This window comes from Somniosus microcephalus, chromosome 13 (assembly GCF_052327205.1).
Source record: "Somniosus microcephalus isolate GS21.2 chromosome 13, FLI_Smic_1.0, whole genome shotgun sequence".
In the NCBI taxonomy this organism is placed as follows: domain Eukaryota; kingdom Metazoa; phylum Chordata; class Chondrichthyes; order Squaliformes; family Somniosidae; genus Somniosus; species Somniosus microcephalus.
Genome location: NC_140999.1, coordinates 35674957 through 35695204, shown reverse-complemented (window position 1 = coordinate 35695204; position 20248 = coordinate 35674957). Strand labels below are relative to the sequence as shown.

Here is a 20248-nt window from a genome sequence, read left to right as displayed (position 1 = left end):
GTGGCTTTCAAAAAAGAGAATTGGATAAGTACCTGATGGAAAAAAATTTGCAAGGATATGGGGAAAGGGCGGGGGAGTGGGACTAGCTGAAGTGCTCTTGCAGAGAGCCGGCACGGGCTCGACGGGTTGAATAACCTCCTTCTATGCTGTAACTATTCTATGATTCTATCCCTTACCCAGTTCTCCTCCTGGAATGGAGAAATCCTTTTCTAAAAGAGACCATTTCTGAATGTGTTGTGCATTAGATGGAGCCTTTTCATTCACACGGTTGATGCCTTCCTGTATGGCACCAAACACGGCCGTATCTTTGCTGGCAAAGATTTCTGACACCTTTGTGGCTCTGCTACCTATCTTTTGGCAGAACTGAATTGCTTCTTCGGTTAGGTCGTCCTGTGGCTCACCAGTATCAGCGTTTACATTGCACTGGAACGAGAAAAAGCACACAAGTTATTCAGCAAGCTGTAATATGCAAACATATAGAAAATAAGCTGCTTTGATAGCATTAAAATTGCAACTTAATCTCATTGAAATTGTTCCATATTACAATATATTATTGCCGCAGAGGGAAGAAAACATCATGATTATTATTGAAATTAATTAAAAGTAAAACAAATCATTTTAAAGGTGGACACTTTTCAGGAAGACTTGAAGAGTTTCAGCAGTGTGTCGAGGATGCCTTCACACTTGGAAGAATGAAGATAATCTTACAAGGTGGACAATCTTCCAGGTATCCGTCACACACCACTGGTCAAGTAGTTCGGAAAATAAAGAAGACGGTCCTTTTGCAGACATTCTGGATTCTGCGACAGACCTAAAGTCTAAACAGTAATGTTTGATGACAGTTGCTCCAGAGTGCCAATTTGTCCCTTTGAAGGGCTGCTCATGAAACAGATGTGGAATGGGAAATACATGTTTTATGACTGGTGCTTTTGTATCGTAGAAATGGAGGCTACACTCCATGAGCCATTTAACAAAATTGTGTTACTGAGAACTTTGGAAATACAAGGTGACGAAAACTTGATGAATCTGAGGAAAAGAATGAGGAACACAGGAAAATACAGAGCTAGAAAAGCTCCATTAGGCTGCAGAGTAGATTTTGCTCCCTGGGGCCCCAGCTAAGGGCCTGACAATGCACATAATACCTAAAGTGCACTGCGCCTGCAAGAGGGCAGGAGCATGCAAATTTCCTGTCCTCGTCCAATAGCATGGCCTGGGAACAATCCTTGCACAGGCCCACCTAGTCAGGTCTTGTTCTGGGATCTGGGGGGCATAAACAACTGCGAGCCTCGGAGGCTCCTGGACACTGGCAACTGCTGGAGAGGAGTGTTGTCAGAGAGGTGTTAAACAAAGTAGTGTCAGTTAAAGCATCTCTTGTGTTTCAACTTCATTTTCAATAACGTCATTCTGTGTTGTACTGTGTCCCTGTTTTGCTTTGGCTTGTGTAACTGTTAATATAATTTGAGCAGGATTATGCAAGACAGTCTGAAAACAAGCTAATTTAGGCATGTTATGAACTTTAAGTGTGAATGGTAAAGTCCAACCCACTTCTCTCATTTGTACACATAGAAAAAGGGGTGAAGAGATTAATCTGATCCCTTTTGTTTAGCTATTGGGATTTCAGATCCCATATTCCTTGCATATTTTACAGATTTAGCATTCAATCAATCTTACAGCTCCAAGGAAATGTCCAAACTTTGATTAGGCAAAAAAGCAGGAGGATTACATAGTACCTGGCCTTTGACATTAATATATTAAAATGTCTGAAAGGAAATTTGTCCTTTCCATGATTTTCTCAAGGTGATAAGGTTGGAATGGGCCAGCACTGGTGTTGAATTACTAGAGTTAAAAATGTATTGCAATCTACTCATGTTATTGCTGTTTCTCCCAGCTCTGCTCCACAATGTTGCAATGAAACAGATATGCACAGATAGTTGTCGTTACATTTAAAACCAATGAAGAAATAATAGCTGGCAACTGATGTAGGGATAAATACACATCATTCATTGCATTTACCTGTAAACTTACCTTCAATATTTTATACTAATTGTGAAGCAGTGAATATGAAATATAATGCTGATTGGTACAAGAAAGATGGGCTGCATCTAAACAGGGTAGGAATAAGGTGATTAGCTAATAATAGAGGACTAGATTAAGACTTTATTTTAAAGATAGGGGATGGTAGTTGGGGAAGATAAGATACAGCAGAAAATAAATTCAGGCATAGTAAATAAACTTAAAAGCTAAAAAAAAGTAAGGAACACAATTTAGTGCCTTTACCTCAATATAAGAAATATTAGAAATTAAAATGTTGGAATTGGAAGCACAGAGAACAAAGGAGGTGTGAAAACATACCCCAAAAATGGGAGAATATGCCGAGATACAGGTTGTTCAGGAAAAACCAAGAATGATCAGAGGAGATGATGGGTAGCTTTATATGTACAAGAAGACAAATTGGAACAATGTATGGAGGGACAGCAAATTGATTTGTGCCTAGTGGCAGACAAGAACTGCCACGCTGAAACTGGTGATGCAAGAGGACCAATTTTGCGTGGTCCATCTTGCATCATCAGGACGCGACCGGCTCCACCAGGACGCGACCGGCTCCACAAGGTCGCACAGAAGGTGAAGATTGGCCAGCGACGACGCCAGCACTGGAGCAACAGGGAGTCTGGGGAGGGGAGATCGGGTGGTGGGCATGCAGCGGCCCACAGTTTTAATGCAATGTAATGAAAAAGGGGCATAATTTAAATGAGTGAAAAGTTAATATAAATCAGATCCTACAAAAACTGCATTTATTCAAAGGGAGATTAATAGTTAGAATGAACTGCCAGGTAAGGTTAGGGGATTTCAAATTTAAACTGGATGGTAGGCTGGGGGAATTGAAACAGAGACATGAGTTTAAAAAAAAAAATTAAACATAAACATAGTGTAATTTTTTTAACCCCTGCATGCTGCCCTCCATCACATTGGGATACCTTGTGTTAAATAACTTAAAACATATCTATACAGCCACTATGAATCAAAAAATCAAATACCTTCAGTGTTAATAACATAGATAGGAATTTGCGTTTGTCTCCTATCAGCATGGCATTACTGATGATTGGTACACGTTCCTTTAGAGCATCTTCGATGGGAACAGGTGGTATGTTTTCCCCACCAGCAGTAATAATCAGCTCTGTATCACAGAAAACACAGCTAATTAACAATGAAACATGAATTCGACGATGAAGTAGGACTTGCATTTATATAGCGCTTTTCATGACCCCAGGACATGCTTTTTTGACATGTAGTCACTGTTGTCATGTAGCATTACTAAAGTACTGTAGCTAGTTAGGAATCTCCGGTTAATCCCCCCGGCATTAGCAAGGGAGGTTTTCCCAGAGTCTGTGCCCGGGTGCACTGGGTTGCCCAAGCAGTTCACAAACATCAGAAACTAGTGCACATCTGTAAACGAAGCCACCTGATTTTTCTTTCATTTAAATTAAGTGCTGCTGGATCGCCTGGTTGCAGATCCAGAAAAATCTCCCTTAGCATTACTAGAGGTTAGCTGTTGTACGAGGTCAACTGATGGATAGGATGAGAATGGTCCTGTACAATCCTGTTCAGGAAAATATCATGACATTGCAGATAGTCAGCAGGTATAAAGTCCCAGGACCTGCACCATTGCTTCAATTCATTTTGAAGCAGACTACTAAGTGACCTATAACCTTCTCACCCCACAAACAACTATTGGGCTAGATTCCACCCATTTATAGTCAAGGGGCAGAAGATCTAGTCCTACACAAGAGGTTGCAGGGATGAATTCAGACAATTCAGTGCCTAAGCGAATCATGTTATTGTGAAATATGTAAATTCATTTTGTTGAAATCTTTATTTTAAACATTGGAAATTTCAGTTCCTCAGAAAAACTGGTGAATGAAAACATTTCCAAAAGCATTTTGAGTGATTTGTTGCAAAGAGATAACACAGTGCCACACAGTAGCCATATTTTGCAATTAGAGTGACGAGTTTACAGAAGCAGCCTCCATTATAAATGTGGGCATAGGAAAAGGAGGACACAAAGGTGTGACAAAAACATAACTGGAAGTAAGCTTATGCAGATAGAAACTGCATACAGACACAAGATTTTTTAAAATAAGATGTAGCCAGATATGAAAGTAGTTACCTTTAATTCTTCCTGTGATATAAAGGAATCCGTTCTCATCGTGTTTTCCCAGGTCTCCAGAGTGTAACCAACCATCCTCATCAATTGCTTCTTCGGTCTTATCCCCCATGTTCAGGTATCCCATGAAGAGATGCCTGCCCCAAAAACAGATCTCGCCACAACCATCCACGTCAGGATTGAAGATTTTTGTTTTGCAGCCTGGCATCACCTTCCCACAGCTAGAAGAAATAAATCCATCAACAATGTAAAGTAAAAGCATACACAAACCTAGGGCTGAAACTCTGCTATGGGTGAACCAGTGGTGCGGGTGCATTTTATCTGCCGCCACAGGGACATCACAAACTGTCCCTCCCTGGGGCAGCTCAGGGTCAGACACTGAACATACTGCACCCCACAGGGCCATCACACACTGCACAGAGCAGACTTCTCTGGGTTTTTTGCAGTCTCCTCATTTAAATGCAGCTGGTGTGTTCTCTGCATAATTTGCAACATGCACCAGGAGCGCAGATATCGGGACTTCCTGTACAGGAGTGATGATGTAGAGGCTTCTTAAAGCAGCACCTGCACCTCCCGTTAGCAGCAAAGTTTGAAATTGAGCATTTTCTGCTCCGTATTGTGCTGAGAAGAGATAGGATACCGCTAATGTTCAGGGGGTAAGGAGGAGGACAACCAATGCCAGAAAGTGTTTTGAATGGCAGGGTCCAGTAATAATGTTAACACCAAACAAAAGAGAACAAATAAAATTCAATGCAAAGGAACAAGGATGATTGCAATGTGAAGGTGGTTAAAAAAAAAATCTAAACTTCCAGTTTAACAACGATTTCTGGTTACTGCACCCCTGCAGGTGTGTGTTATGCTCCAACACAGTGCTGGCCTTCCACCAATGGAGCCAATCAGAATTCCTGGGGCAGCAATGACCCGCCTTCAACAATGCCTTAATGAGGCTTGCATTATGGAGCAGCAAGAACCCCCAGCGACCTGAAATGGAATGTCAGCCCCTTTCCCAAATGTAATGTTTTTTGGAGTTTGGGTTTTTAAAAAAAACAGGAAGTTTGGCCACTTTTCATCTCCAGCTTTGTTGCCGCCACTTCTGAAGACTGACTCACTTTTTCACAGTTCCAGTATCACAGCCACTAGATCATTCTTCATGTCAAAGTTTGGGCTACGTCGGGGGCTAGCCACACATACTTCACACAATAACAATGAGAAGCGAGAACACGGATTACATTTCTTTCTCAGCTTGAAGGCACCACCCTGGCTGAATCGGCCACCTCAGCTCAGACCAAGGAATTAACCCAGTATGTTTCTAGTTCGTATGGATCAGTGGTATGATGCAGAGTTCATTTATCTACCATGTCGTCAGGGGTGTGCAGAGCAAACACTTTTAATGGGATTACCTCCTACTAAAATCTACGGCATTTGGAGCAGAAGAAAATGGCCGCTAAACATGGATATTGCTTAATGTGGTGACTCGAGTACAGAATTGAAGGAAGTGATACTACCTTGAAATTCTGAAGGAATCAGGTACAGAAATGGTGTGCGGTCCCGAGCTTTCACTCATTCCATACAACTCGTATACAGGGATGTTGAGACTAAGGAAAAACTCCAGCGTGTCTTTGGTTATTGGAGCTGCTCCAGTGTAACATTTTGTGCAACGATTCAATCCTAATGCATTCCGAACCTTTTTAAACACCAACTTGTTGGCCAACCGGAAGTTAAATGAGATGGCCGGATTCCTGAAAAAAAGAGCACTAATATTTATTTCAAGTTTTTTTAAAAATTAAAAGCTCTGTTATTATAAACACATTGGGCGGTTTATCATTTCACGTGGTCTGCTTTTTTTGGCGGAAGGAGGAGGAACGATGTTTAATGAATTGTTGGGAGACCTCAGGGGCCAATAATATGATGTTCAGTGATGTGCATTAGATACTGGCTCCCCATATTATCAGACTGTAGTCTTCACCTCACGTGCCCCAATGTGGCCAGCCAGCGCAAAGCATGCTGCAAGCCTTGCCTGCAAACTGTGACCAAGGCTGGTTATGAGCCTGGAATTTATTTAAGTGAGGCCACAGCTCCATAATGCAACTGCAGTCCCTGACCAGTGCTGCAGTCGCTCAGCACTCATTACAATTGGGCACCACAAGGGAGGACCACAGAAGTTTTTTAAAAGTTGCTTCCTGGGTGGCCATGACTGGCTACTAGAGCCACCCAGCTTACCTTTGGGCCGGACTTCACTCGACGCTCCTTTTTTCTCCCCACATATTTCCTTTGGCGGTGCCATGCTGTGGCGCAGGGCATCCCACCCCAGTGGGTCAGGAGCAATATACTTGGAGCAACGTTTAAATATTGAAATGAGCTGACCTCAAATTATCGTGCGAGGTGATCTTATTTGCCGGCAAGTGACTGCACAGGGACTACATGCTTGGTCCTACAGAGCAAGAGTACAGGTACTTGCACAGCTCACTGAGGACAGCTAATGATGGATAGTTAACATTCGCTCACTAGGTAGACCCTTGTAAAATGCCTGAAGAACTCGATACTTCGATTAAAAACATTTCTGGGCTGGAAAATATTTGTAAATGGTACGCTGTTCTATTATCAGATGTTATGAGGTGCGGAAGCAGTCTGGGGCAACGCACTCATTAAATTTCTTCCCTCCCACTGGAAAACTGCAAGGCCTACTCTTGGTTAATCCCTTTGCAGCTATCAAAATAGACACGCTCCATTGCAGAAAAGATACAAACTAAATCGTAATATCTAATTTCAATACATCATGTAGCTTAATTATACAAATGAATGGAATCAAAGTAATTTTTTTTGTAAATTGCAGTATTTGCTGAAGAAACAAAAACAACTAAATTCATTGCATAAAACTTATCTAGGCAGCCTCACTTGTGAAGTTATGATAAAAAAGTGAAACAGATGGGTGGAACGGAGCTGGATTACAGAGTTAACTAGAAGTCACAATATTAGACTAGAATACCCTACTTCTCCACGTACCCATTCATGCGATTCAGATTGGTTTTTAAACCAACATCTTTTGCCCAGGAAGCCACTTTTCTCCTTACAGTTGAAGATTTTGCGCCTACAGTCTTCATTTTCTCTTGCATCTTCTCCCAGACACGAGGCACACCCAGAAATGCGGTAGGACGCACCTCTTTCATTGTGTTCACCAAAGAGCCCTGAGGTAAATCATAATTAGAACCCAAAAGTAAATTTATTGTGCACCCCAGATGACTCACAGTAAGGCGTACTGTGAAATATTCATACCAAGAAACATACAATCTATCAAGAAGTTAGTTATAAAGGGCCTCTGAATCTCAGAATCCCTATTACAGTAGTACATTTTAATGGCTGCTTAATTTAAAAAAGCAGGACACACACGTGCTATACAGTAACATTAAATAGGGTACATAGTAAGCTGATCCTGATCCCCTCAGTATTTTGCACTCCATAATTAGATTTATAAAATCTTAAGATTTTACAGCACAGAAGGTGGTCCACTTGACCCATCTTTCCTGCGTTTGGTCTTTGAAACAGGTCTCTATTTTATCCCATTCCCCTGCCTTTTCCTCACATCCTTCTATTTTTCAAAAATGTATTCACTTCCATTTTAAAAGCTATTATACAGATTCTTCTGCTTCCACCGCGGTTACTGGCAGGCCACTTCATGCCCCAACAGTTCACTAACAAACAAAAGAGTCCATTTTCCTAACCTCGCCCTTAGTTCTTTTGGTGATGATCCAGAAACTCTCCAGTTACTGCTTAATTTTGTTTTAAATTCATTCACAGGATGTGGGCGTCGCTGGCAATGCCGGGATTTATTGCCCATCCCTAGTTGCCCTTGAGAAGGTGGTGGTGAGCCGCCTTCTTGAACCGCTGCAGTCCGTGCGGTGAAGGTACTCCCACAGTGCTGTTAGGGAGGGAGTTGCAGGATTTTGACCCAGCGACGATGAAGGAACAGCGATATATATCCAAGTCAGGATGGTGTGTGACTTGGAGGGGAATTTGGAGGTGGTGGTGTTCCCCCCATGTGCCTGCTGCCCTTATCCTTCTAGGTAGCAGAGGTCGCAAGTTTGGGAGGTGCGGTCAAAGAAGTCTTGGCGAGTTGCTGCAGTGCATCTTGTAGATGGTACACACTGCAGTCACGTTGAGGGAATTAACGTTTAAAGTGGTGGATGGGGTGCAGATCAAGCAGGCTGCTTTGTCTAGATGGTGTCGAGCTTCTTGAGTGTTGTTGGAGCTGCACTCATCCAGGCAAGTGGAGAGTATTTCATCACACTCCTGACTTGTGCCATGTAGATAATGGAAAGACGTTGGGGAGTCAGGAGGTGAGTCACTGACCGCAGAAAACCTAGTCTCTGATCTGCTCTTGTAGCTACAGTATTTATGTGGCTGCTCCAGTTAAGTGTCTGGTCAATGGTGACCCCCAGGATGTTGATGGTAATGCCACTGAATTTGTGGGAGGTGGTTAGACTCTCTTGTTGGAGATAGTCATTGCCTGGCATTTGTGTGGCACAAATGTTGCTTGCCACTTATCAGCCCAAGCCTGGATGTTGTCCAGATCTTGCTGCATGTGGGCATGAACGGCTTAATTATCTGAGGAATCACGAATGGAACTGAACACTGGGCAATCAGCGATCATCCCCACTTTTGACCACATGATGGAGGGAAGGTCATTGATGAAGCAGCTGAAGATGGTTGGGCCTTGGACACTGCTGCAATATCCTGGGGCAAAGGTGATTGGCCTCCAACAACCACAACCATATTCCTTTGTACTGGATATGCCTCCAGCCCGTGGAGTATTTCCCCCCCGATTCCCATTGACTACTATTTTGATAGGGCTCCTTGATGCCACACTCGGTCAAGGACAGTCACTCTCACCTCACCTCTGGAATTCATCTCTTGTCCATGTTAGGACCAAGGCTGTAATGAGGTCTGAAGCAGAGTGGTCCTGGTGGAACCCAAAGTGAACATCACTGAGCAGTTTATTGGTGAGTGCGTGTCACCTGACAGCACTGTCGATGACAGCGACAAGGTAGAGAAAAATTATTTCCACTTATCAAAACTGCTATAATTTTGAACACCTCCATCAGACTGCCTCTTAACATCTGAAACCCTACTTCAAGATCCCTTTATTCTGGTCTATGATGACCCTGTCCGCTGCATGGGCAGTGTTGTATCTGTGCTTAGCTTGTGCTTGCAGCTGGCACCAAGGAGTCGTTAACTGTGTTAGGGTGGGTTTGGTCCCCGAGGAGCCATCCTTGCAGTGTGCCGTTGCCTTCAAATGATTACATTAGAATTGTGACTGTTGCCGTAGAAGCAAGCATTGACCTGCACAACCTAGTATTAGTCATCAATAACCAGCTGCACACTGATGGAGTGGATACCCTTTCAGGTTATGTGGGGAAAGGCACTGGTCTTGAAATTCCTGGGCCTGGGACAGCATTGCAGTAACACAAGCTGGGAGGGGACCAGGATTTGTGGTGGGACCCAGTTTCATTGGGGCTCTGCTCCTTTTATGTAACATTACAAAATTCTGATGGGGCGAGGGGAAATGTGCTTCTTGTGCCCCCTTGCACCACTAGAAAAGGAAGGAGGACTTCCTGATCGACATTACCTGCCAGAATTCCAACTGCACCAGGTCCTTTGTCCCAATGCAAACCATGTCTGCATGAGACAAAAACAATTTTCATTTGTATAGCATCTTTAACATAAAAAAAATTCCAAGTCATTAGGCATACCTGCACTGCCAGGATATCCCCTTGGTGGAAGTGGGGCCTATGATGCCGGTTCTCTAATAACAATTGATCACATCTGAAAGCGGCAACTGTGAAATTGCTCTTTTTTTCCAGAAAATAACCAGTTTTCAGCTGAAATGGGCCAACACCACTCCCTCCATCAGAATTCCTCTCTCCCCACACAGGATGGGTGCCGAAGAAGCACAATAAATGGTGCAGGTACCCGCTCCCTTTATGCAAAGGACCACATCCCTGGGATTTGGAACAGGTTTCGTGCTGGGGCAGACTGGGAGCTGAAAGATTCCCACCCACAACTCCAGCAGCGGTGAGCCACCAGGAATTAGAGGCCCACTGTGTGTCTGGAGGCTTGGATAAACACATGGGCCGGAATTATGCCGGCGCTCAGAGGGCAGGTTCGGAAGCGGGTCCGCTGTCAAAATCAAAAAGATCGACAGCGGGCCGATATCCCGCTGTCAACCTGCCTCCGTGTCAGTTGCCCCAAGTGTCGGGTCTGTCATCCCTGAACAGACCCGACACCAATCGGCGGATCAGCCAATTCAGATATTTAAAAGCTTGTTAGAAGGTACTTAAGCAGCATTTTACAAGCTTTTTCCACAAGGTTCCCGGCGCGCAGGGATCACGTCAGATAAGTTTGTCGGGTTCTCAATGACTCTCCATTCCTCTGGATATCAATTGACAGCTGCAAAAGTGGTATAAAAGCTACCATTTCACAGCTGTTCGCCTTCCAATGTTAGAAGCTGGAGCCTTCAGGGTTTGGAATACACTTTTCAGCTTTATGCAGTTTGTAAGTGTTTGGAGTAAACTCTATCCACTGTCACCTCCTTGGAGCAATCTCTCTCACCATTGACAGAGCACTTCTGTCATCTCAACTTCAGCTGCCATCTATTCCAGCAATATCGGTGCCCTTGGGAAAAAAAACTCTCACCTTGGTCCTCAAAACCCACCACGATGAGCCCCCACACCGACAACATCAACCTTCTCTGCAATCACCCGATGCTGCACAGGACACAGGGCCATCAGCACCTGGCCACACTGCTGCCTGGGATGCCAGGGATGGCCTCGCCATGGCCAGATTTACTTCACTTGATGCTGTATACCCTGACTATCACATGATGCGCCAGACTGGCACCACCCCATACCAGCACCATAAAGTATCCCTACAATGCCCAAGCCATTCCTTTCACTCATCACCATTGCAGTGGGTACTGTTACGTCTCACCATTCACTGCAATTCACTAAGCCACTTCCAAAGGAGCACACAAATCTGTCCAAGAACACAAAGTGTTGAAAATAAAAGGTTTCAATGTTTGCCAACACATCAACAGAAACTTTACATGAACATTGGCGAAAACACCCAAGTGCCTACCCTTAGTTGGTATGACTGGTCAAGGATGAGCGAGTGTGAGGGGTGGCTAGTGAGACGGGGATGTGATGATGTAGATAGAGAGAGGGATGGGTGGAGGTGCAAGGTGAGCTGGTGTAAGGATTTGCAGGAGTAGGGTAGGGAAGGCAGAGTGATGGGGATGTGATGAGTGGCACAGCAGGGTGAGTTTGAGTGTGGCTTGGCAGTAACCTTTCGTAATCTACTGAGATCATTGAAAGGTTTGCACCACTGCAGCCTGGTCCTCCCTGACGACATCCCTGCTTGTGCCCTCCTGTGCAATGTGCAACCAGGCTGCTTTGGTGTCCTGCAGAGGTCTCTTCCGCCCATTGGAAGGGAAGAGAACCTCCCTGCATGTGGTGACTCCCTCTATAAGCATATGGAGGTAGTCATGAGAGAGCCTGGGTGCAGCAGTGCTAGTCAAGCGTTTGCAGCACCTCAATGCTGTAGAACACTGACAGCACAACTGTCAAAATCAATGTGGCCGTGGTCCCTTTAAGGAAACCGGCTGAGGACGCGTCATCAAATGACATCATCAGACCCGCTTCCTTTTAATTGGCCAGGAACTTTGCAGGGCGGGCTTAACAATCCCAATCAGCAGAACATTCTTCAGTGGGAGCGGAGTCGCCGTCCGCCACCTACCTCAACCGCACTTAGCCTGCTTTGGTAGGCGAAATCGTGGCTACTGTTACCATCACTGACCCCTGCACTTTAGGGAGTCCAGCAACACAATTAAATTAGGCAGACACGCTGCTGTTTTGGTTTAGTAGAAAAAGTAAAGATTGAGTTGACCTTGCTGAACAATGCAGCAGTGATCTGTTTGATACATCCATGTACTGAAAATGGACTTTTATTGCAGTTGTCTCCTGTTGTGGCCTGGAAGGAACCAGAGGCATAAAAATGAGGGTGGCAGTGGCGGCCTTAACTGCCACTTATGTTTCCTATGGATGAGCTGGTCTGCAGATCAGTTTGTAACAGATAGCACAATGCTTTTGCTGCCTCTCTGCTGAACCTGCACATGCGAAGGCAGTTCTTCTCAGATACTGCCATGTAACGGAGCCTGTAGAGATGGGTCATTGGGGAATAGTGCGTACAGACATATTAATCTCACCAATGTCCCTCGCTTTGGTCGTCTTCATTCTCTTCTAGCAAATCTAGTAAGAGGGAAGCACTGCATCCAGTCCCAATAACTTTGATGCCAACTGCAATTCAACAGTTTGGATCAATCCAGCTTCAAGAAATCCCTTTCATCCAAGCCAGAATGGAACAGGTCTTTAATGCCTAGCTTCAATGGCGTGTTGAGCATTCAGCTGATTTGCTTCAAATCATTACAAAATTCTGCACATTGAACAATTTGGTCTTCATTTGTCTAGTTTCTAAAAGCCATATAAATGAGACTCCAGCAGACTCCAGGAATGGCAATAGAGAACCAGGTCTGTGATTTCCAATAGTGCGTTATTCGAACAGGGACCCAGCAACTTCATTACCACACCAAAGTTTGGACCCTGCTCACCCACTTTACACCTGTTTCTACTGGCCAAAATTTTTAGCCGTAGATTTTTACATGTTGTACCATGTTTGACATACTGTAATTTGAATTTGAACAGTGAAACTTTGCATTTGAAGGAAATGCTTTGAATTTCATAAAGATAACACAGGAACAGGTCATTTGGCCCAACCAGTCCGTGTTGGGTGTTTATCCTCCATATATGAGCAGTAGTGCTAATCCCGTTTATCCGCTCTGTTCCTATATCCCATTATTACCCATTCCTTGCACCACCTATCTAACCAATTCTTAAATGTTTACGCGATTTCTGCTTCAATCGGGAACTCCAGGTAAAAAAGGATTCCTTATCTCTGGAACCTCATCCAGCCCTACAACCCACCAAGAACTCTGCGTTCTGCCAACTCTGGCCTCTTATGCATCCCCCACTTCCTTTGCCCCACCATTGGCAGCCGTGCCGTCAGTGGTGTAGGCCCCAAGCTCTGGCATTCCCTCCCTAAACCTCTCTGCCTCTCTTCCCTCCTTAAAATCCAACTCTCAAGTTTTTAGTCACCCCTCCTAATATTCCCTTCTTTGGCTTGGTGTCAATGTGTGTCTAATTATGCTCCTGCTAAGCACCTTAGGATGTTTTCCTATGATAAGGGTGCTATATAAATGCAAGTTGTTGTTGACATGCCGGTTTAAAGTGAGGGAGCTGCACTAGTTCCCAACATGGGCGCTAGAGGTCTACAGAAAATCCCATCCCCCAAAAAGAAAACCATTTGCATTCTTCCTCCTGTTAGAAGATCATAGAGCTGCATTGCTTTCAATCATGGAGAAATCAACCAATACATACCAACCTATCCTCTTAGTGGTGTGCAGCCTACAAAGCAGTAGAACTGTAAAACAGAATTAAAATAAACACATTTCACGTTGCGCTTTGTTTTTTTACCTTCAGTGCATCAGGTTGTGCAAAATAAGTGATTCCTCCAAACTTTATCGACAGCCAGATATCGATCATTTGTGCAGCAATATGACTAAGTGGCAGGTAACTGATAATAGATTCCTGGCTCTCGGTAGCTGGTCGAAGTTTCACCACATTTCCTGCTGCATAAGCTGTCCACGTTAACTGTAGTTCAAAAACACTTTTTTAATGGTCTCATAACCAGAAATGTACTAAACAGAATACACAGCTTTCAGTTTATTGCCCCCACAAGATGTCGGCGATGCTAGCATGGTTTCATTTATCATCCATCCCCATCTGTTCTGAGGTGATGTGGGCCTCCTTGTTGAACGGCTGCAGTGCCGGTAATGATGGTAGCCCCGTGGTGGGAAGGAATAAATAACCAGCACTTTAAATAAGATTTTGATCCTGCTTTATGAGCTTTCCTTTAGTATTTGTAGTTTCAAATTTGCAGGATCTGCTGAACTTGCAACCTTGAAGGCAGTTCTTCCGATACGGATTTCAGCTCTTCTGATACGTAACTGTACTTGAGCCTGTACAGATGGGTACTTGGGGAATGGGGTGTACAGACGGTGACTTCTGGGGCATATTGACACAATGTACACTTACAAATATGTGAAGGAAAAAAATATTTCTTTGCTCTTTGTCCAAAGTTAGCAACTTTTGCTTTGTATTTTTGTGTATAAAATATTATTGAAAAAGGTATGTTTTTTATTTTTGTACTTGGCCAAGAAGCTAAATGCTCTAATGGGTCATATTTTAATATAACTCTTTGACCAAAGAATATACAGGAAACTCTCGTTTAACCGGCACCTAAATCCTGAATTCTCTAATAACCGGCACAATTCTCACTCCGAAAACTACAGTATACAGTCGTTTATAAGTTTTGTTTTACCGTTAAGTAATTAAAGAGTTATGGATTACCCTCAACTGGCATTACTGTACTTAATCAAGCATCTGCCACCATTTAACACAACATTCTGTAGGTGAGTACCCAATTATACTGCACATTTCTTGATCTTTTTATTTTTGTTTGTTAAAAATAGCCTCGGTAGATATACCTCTCCGTTATCCGGAATTTTTTATCAACCGGCACCATCCCGGTCCCGTCAGTGCCGGATACCAAAGAGTTTCCTGTAACATACTTCATCTTAAGCAGCTAGGCTATGACAGTACTGAGGATAGAACAACAGGACCATACCAATGAGTGACTTTAATTATCCGAAGATAGACTGCGGTAAAAACAATTTAAGTGGCAAAGAGGGGCGGGGACTGCTTCTTAGATCGGTATGTTTTTATCCAAAGAAAGGAGACAGTGCTGGATCTAGTTCCATGAAATTAAATGGGGCAAGTAGGCAATGCAAGAGTCGGGAACATCTAAGAAACAGTGAGCATAACATTAGATTTGATTTTTTTTTTTTTAAAAAAAGGTCGTATAGCAATTACAAAAGAAATTCAGTATGATGATACCAGGGATAAGAAACTAGAGCTCTTTTCATTCGAGCAGAGAAGGTTAAAAGCAGATCTGATAGAATTGCTGACAATTAGGAAGGGTTTTGACAAAATAAATAGGGAAAAACTATTTCCACTGGTCAGTGAATCAGTAACTAGCTTGCATCTGCGCTCACTCGAAGGTCGAACTCCAAACCATCGTCAACACCTTCACCGAAGCGTACGAGAGCATGGGCCTTATACTAAACATCCGTAAGACAAAGGTCCTCTATCAACCTGCCCCCGCCACACAGTACTGCCCCCCGATTATCAAAATCCACGACAAGACCTTGGACAACGTGGACCACTTTCCATACCTCGGGAGCCTACTGTCAACAAGGGCAGACGTCGACGATGAAGTCCAACACACCCTTCAGTGTGCCAGTGCAGCCTTCGGTTGTCTGAGGAAGAGAGTGTTTGAAGACCAGGACCTCAAACCCGGCACTAAGCTCATGGTCTACAGAGCAGCAGTGATACCCGCCCTGCTGTCTGCCTCAGAGACATGGACCATGTACAGCAGGCACCTCAAAGAACTGGAGAGGTACCACCAATGCTGCCTCCATAAGATCCTGCAAATCCATTGGCAGGATAGGCGCACCAACGTCAGTGTTCTTGCTCAGGCCAATATCCCCAGCATTGAAGCTTTGACCACGCTCAATCAGCTCCGATGGACGGGTCACATTGTCCGCATGCCCGATACGAGACTCCCAAAACAAGCACTCTACTCAGAGCTCCGGCATGGCAAGAGAGCCCCCGGTGGGCAGAGGAAATGCTTCAAGGACACCCTCAAAGCCTCCTTGAAAAAGTGTAACATCCCCATCGACACCTGGGAATCCCTGGCCCAAGACCGCACAAAGTGGAGAAGCATCCGTGAAGGTGCCGAACACCGCGTCTCTTCGCCGGGAGCAAGCAGAAGCCAAGCGCAGGCAGCGCAAGGAGCGCACGTCAACCCAAGCACCCCACCCACCCGCCCCTTCAACCACTGTCTGCCCCACCTGTGACAGAGACTGTAGGTCCCGCATTGGACTCATCAGTCACCTGAGAACTCATTTTTAATGTGGAAGCAAGTCATCCTCGGTTCCGAGGGACTGCCTAAGAAGAACTAGAGGGCATAAATTTAACAAAGGATAAAGGGGAGAAGTTGGGAGAATTTCTTTATAAACAGAGGGGTGTTAGACCTGCAGGAAAGCGATTTTCAACAGCTGGCCACACATTTTACACCGGGTGAGGAAGAACTTCGGCAAAGCCATTGATGCTCAAGGCCCTCCTGATGCAATTTTCGCGTAGGCCTGTAACAGGGCGAGCAGCCCACTGTTTGTTTCCAGCGGAGGGCTGCTTCAGTATGCATATCAGAGTCCTATGCCTAGTTGTCGGACCACATTTGCAATTTTAAGGTATAAAAATGGATGGAATGTGTGGCATGCTTAGGGGCCTAACCCACGATCCTTAAAGGGACTGCTAATGGCTGCTCAAGAAAGGGCCCAAAAATTTATTTAAGAGTAAATAATTTGGTCCTTAAAAGGGATCACTACAGGCTGCTCAAAAACAGGCAAGTTAAACTTGTAAAATGATGTTTGTGGGGTAAGAAGCATGAATTTTGACCCAGCAACGATGAAGGAACAGCGATTATATGTCCATGTCAGGATGGCGTGTGACTTGGGAGGACATGGTGTTCCCATGCACCTGCTGCCCTAGTTAAATAATGCAGTACTGGCACAGCAGCATCCAATTAGGAGCCCTGAAGCAGAATGAGATGTAGAACTGGAAACTCGCTCTGCCAAATAGAAGAGGAGGTTTAATGACAGGCAGCCCTGGAGTCAAACATGTGATCTTTTAGCCCCGAGTCAAGAGTGTAAATGATTTTTTTTTTTTTAAACTGGAAAGCTAACTTTTTTTATTTTTTAAAGGCTATCAGCGGTGAAATTAAGTCAAGTAAGTAGCATAAATAAGATGCATTGTGTTACAGTAATAGGGTAACTCTTACATTATCGTGGCTCAGCATGACTCCCTTTGGCTTTCCAGTAGTCCCCGAAGTATAGATGAGTGTACAACATTGGTTCGGTTTCTGGGAGGCAATGATCTCGTCAAGTTGTGACTCTGGAACATCCTTCCCAAGCTGCATGAACTCTGCCCACTTTTTGAGATACAAGAAAGTACATATCAGAAACATCTCCAGAAGTCAAATTCAATCATGTTTCTTGAGAATATTCTACCTCAAAAAAAACACTTCAGTAAATTGGTTCGGCAAAATGCAGCCCATGTAAATCCAAGCCAATTCCCTCTCACTATACCGTGCCGATCATTATCCCTCATTTCAGGATGCTTTCCAATATTTTACCCACAGCAGGCCATAGACGCAGTGAAATTTCCTGGGCCACTCTTATGCTCCTTTGTAAACATTGGGGATATATTATCTACTTTCCAACCCGCAGGCACCATTTCTTTTTCTGATGATTCCTTAAAGATAAAGGTAGAGGCAAGAATGTGACCAATTTCATAGCCATTCCTTTAAGCATCCCTGTATGAAATCCATTTGGGCCTGGTACCTTGGCATCCTTCAGCTTCCTCAGCCCATCAGCAACCACCTTCTCTGAAATTTCTATTTCTATTATCATTTCCTCCCCAAAGAAATTCAATTTCCACGCTGGGATTACTGCCCATAATCGCCTCTTTAAACACTGAAAGTAATTAATTTAGTATATTTTCTATCCCTTAATACTGGATATCATATTGCCTTTGGAACCTTCCAATGGCCCACTTCCTTTTCTACCCACCTGTTGTGAATATATTTATAGAAATTCTTAATTAAAAAAACAAATTAGCAGGTATCCTAACCTTGAAAAAAATATGTTTAAAAAAAAATCTTTTTGCTTCATCAGGCCCACTACATAATAAAAACAAAATTACTTTGGTCGATTGGAATTCTACATTGCCAAATGTTTATCCAAATCCAAAAAGTTTCTTAGTCTGGCTCTCAGTTATACGTACAGTGTAAAGATTTGGTCTCTTCTCCTTCAGTTCATCCTTGTACTGTACAATTGCTTTTAGGTGCGGAAGCTGATCCTGAATCTGAAAAGAAGTTATGTATTACACACACGTAAAAACACAAAAATATAAACACATACACAGGTTAACTGAGCAAGTGATGATATTCCATTAAGGCATTAAAGACTAGAAATTACTATGTGTAATATTAGAATATACAAATGCTTAATTGACATTATTATTTTAATAAATAATTAAGACTATGGAGGGCTTTGATAAGGTAAATAGTGATCATTCTCACGGTCGACAAGATGGTAATGGGAGGGCACAAATGCAAGATAATTATAAAGAGTTGAAGGGAAGATTAGAAACATTTCTTTACACAGACGGTGGTTAGAACGTAGACTATTTTGCCACAAACTGCGGTTGAAGCAGAGTCCTAAAATACTTTTTAGAGAATAGATAATTTCTTGAAAAAGAGGAATATTAAAAGGATGTGATGAGCATGCAGAAGAATGGGGTTAGACATGTGGGGAAAATGCTGGCATGGACTCAACAGTCTGAATGCCCTGTTCCTGTGTTATAATGTTCTATGAATGTAGGAAAACTCTGAGCGTAGAGCAGCAAGAACAGAAAATAAAAACACCAACTAAATACAATGAAGGACCAACACTGCGAACAGCAGTAAGTGGATCCCAGAATGGTAGAGCCCAATTCTTCAAAACTTTCATTGCTTTCTCAAAGTACACAATGCATTGATCAGAATAAAAATGGAATATATCACTACCCCTATTTAAATATATAAGAAATCATTCTGTTGATACATACAGCTACGCACAATGGTATAGCCCGTGGCCTACCCATGTATGAAAACATTGCTGACACATATAAAATAAAGTTTTAATTTTTTTATATCTAAAACTTGATTCTGGATCCGAACTATTTGAAGAATAGCCAACAAACCTGCAAGATCTTCTGTAGTTGCTTGTTGTTCTCTACGACCAAGATATTAGCTTCACAATTATTTGCTACATAGTGACAGGCTTCAGGTGAGTTTGTAGTATAGATTCCGACAGCCAATCCACTATAAAATGAAAAAGAAACAATATTTGTAAAAGTGTATGGCTCTGAAAATCTGCAGCTGTTGCTCTTCTACCCCATTCAGTTTCTTAATTTCTAAAGTGTGGGTGATGTTTCTATTTTTCCTACCAAAATACATCACATCACATTTATCTATGTTAAAGTTCATTTTCCACTTAACTGTCCTGTTTGCAAATTTTCTAATGTCTTCTTGTATTATGTTGTATTCTTCAGTGTTAATTATACCTCCCCAGTTTGTTATCATCTGCAAATTTTGATATGGAGTTACTTATTCCCAAGTCCAGATCATTATGTAAATTATGAATAACAGTGGTACCAGTACTGATCCTTTGAATAACCACCCTTTATCCCTACTCTCTGCTTTCTATTGTTTAGTCAATTTGCTATCCATTCAGCTAAGTGTCCCCTGATGCCATATGCCCTAACCTTCGTCATGAGCCTCCCGTGTGATACTTTATCAAAGGCCTTTTGAAAATCCAACTGTTATATCCGGCACCGACGGGACCGAGCTGTTGCTGATCTATCAAAACTGCCGGACATACCAGCGTTCATGTTTAAGCATACGGAGGTTTTCATCTCCGTTTCTAACAAACACTGTTGCTTAGCAACAGCTTCAAACAGTCGGCCCGTACCTTGGAAGCGTCTCTGTAGCTTAGCAACAGCTTCAGAGAGACTTTCTAGAGCCTGACTGTTGGAAAAAAAAACCTAAAACGGCTCCTGATTTCTGCCGGTAGATCGAGGTTTCTGGACATACAACCTCCGGATAAACCAAAGTCTCCTGTATATGGCATCTACTACCCTTGTCTAATCTTTCCATTGCCTCTTCAAAAGAATTCTATCAGGTTAGTTAAGCATGAGTTGGCCTTTCAGAATCCATGCTGACCATTATATTTCCTGTCTCTAGATGCTCTTCGAT

General features: G+C 43.2%; 1 protein-coding gene across 7 annotated transcripts in view; it reads right to left on the bottom strand.

The window, feature by feature from the left end:
* acsbg2 (acyl-CoA synthetase bubblegum family member 2) overlaps window positions 1-20248 on the bottom strand; it is a 60931-nt gene that overhangs the window by 6346 nt on the left and 34337 nt on the right. For all 7 annotated transcript variants that reach the window (XM_086004744.1, XM_086004747.1, XM_086004745.1 and 4 more), the window contains 9 exons: window positions 19195-19315; window positions 18235-18315; window positions 17231-17380; window positions 13744-13920; window positions 7166-7347; window positions 5668-5901; window positions 4166-4383; window positions 3036-3175; window positions 177-423 (listed from right to left, as the gene is read on the bottom strand). In XM_086004744.1, the coding sequence (XP_085860870.1) occupies window positions 177-423; window positions 3036-3175; window positions 4166-4383; window positions 5668-5901; window positions 7166-7347; window positions 13744-13920; window positions 17231-17380; window positions 18235-18315; window positions 19195-19315 (1550 nt within the window). The remainder of the gene's footprint in view (window positions 1-176; window positions 424-3035; window positions 3176-4165; window positions 4384-5667; window positions 5902-7165; window positions 7348-13743; window positions 13921-17230; window positions 17381-18234; window positions 18316-19194; window positions 19316-20248) is intronic.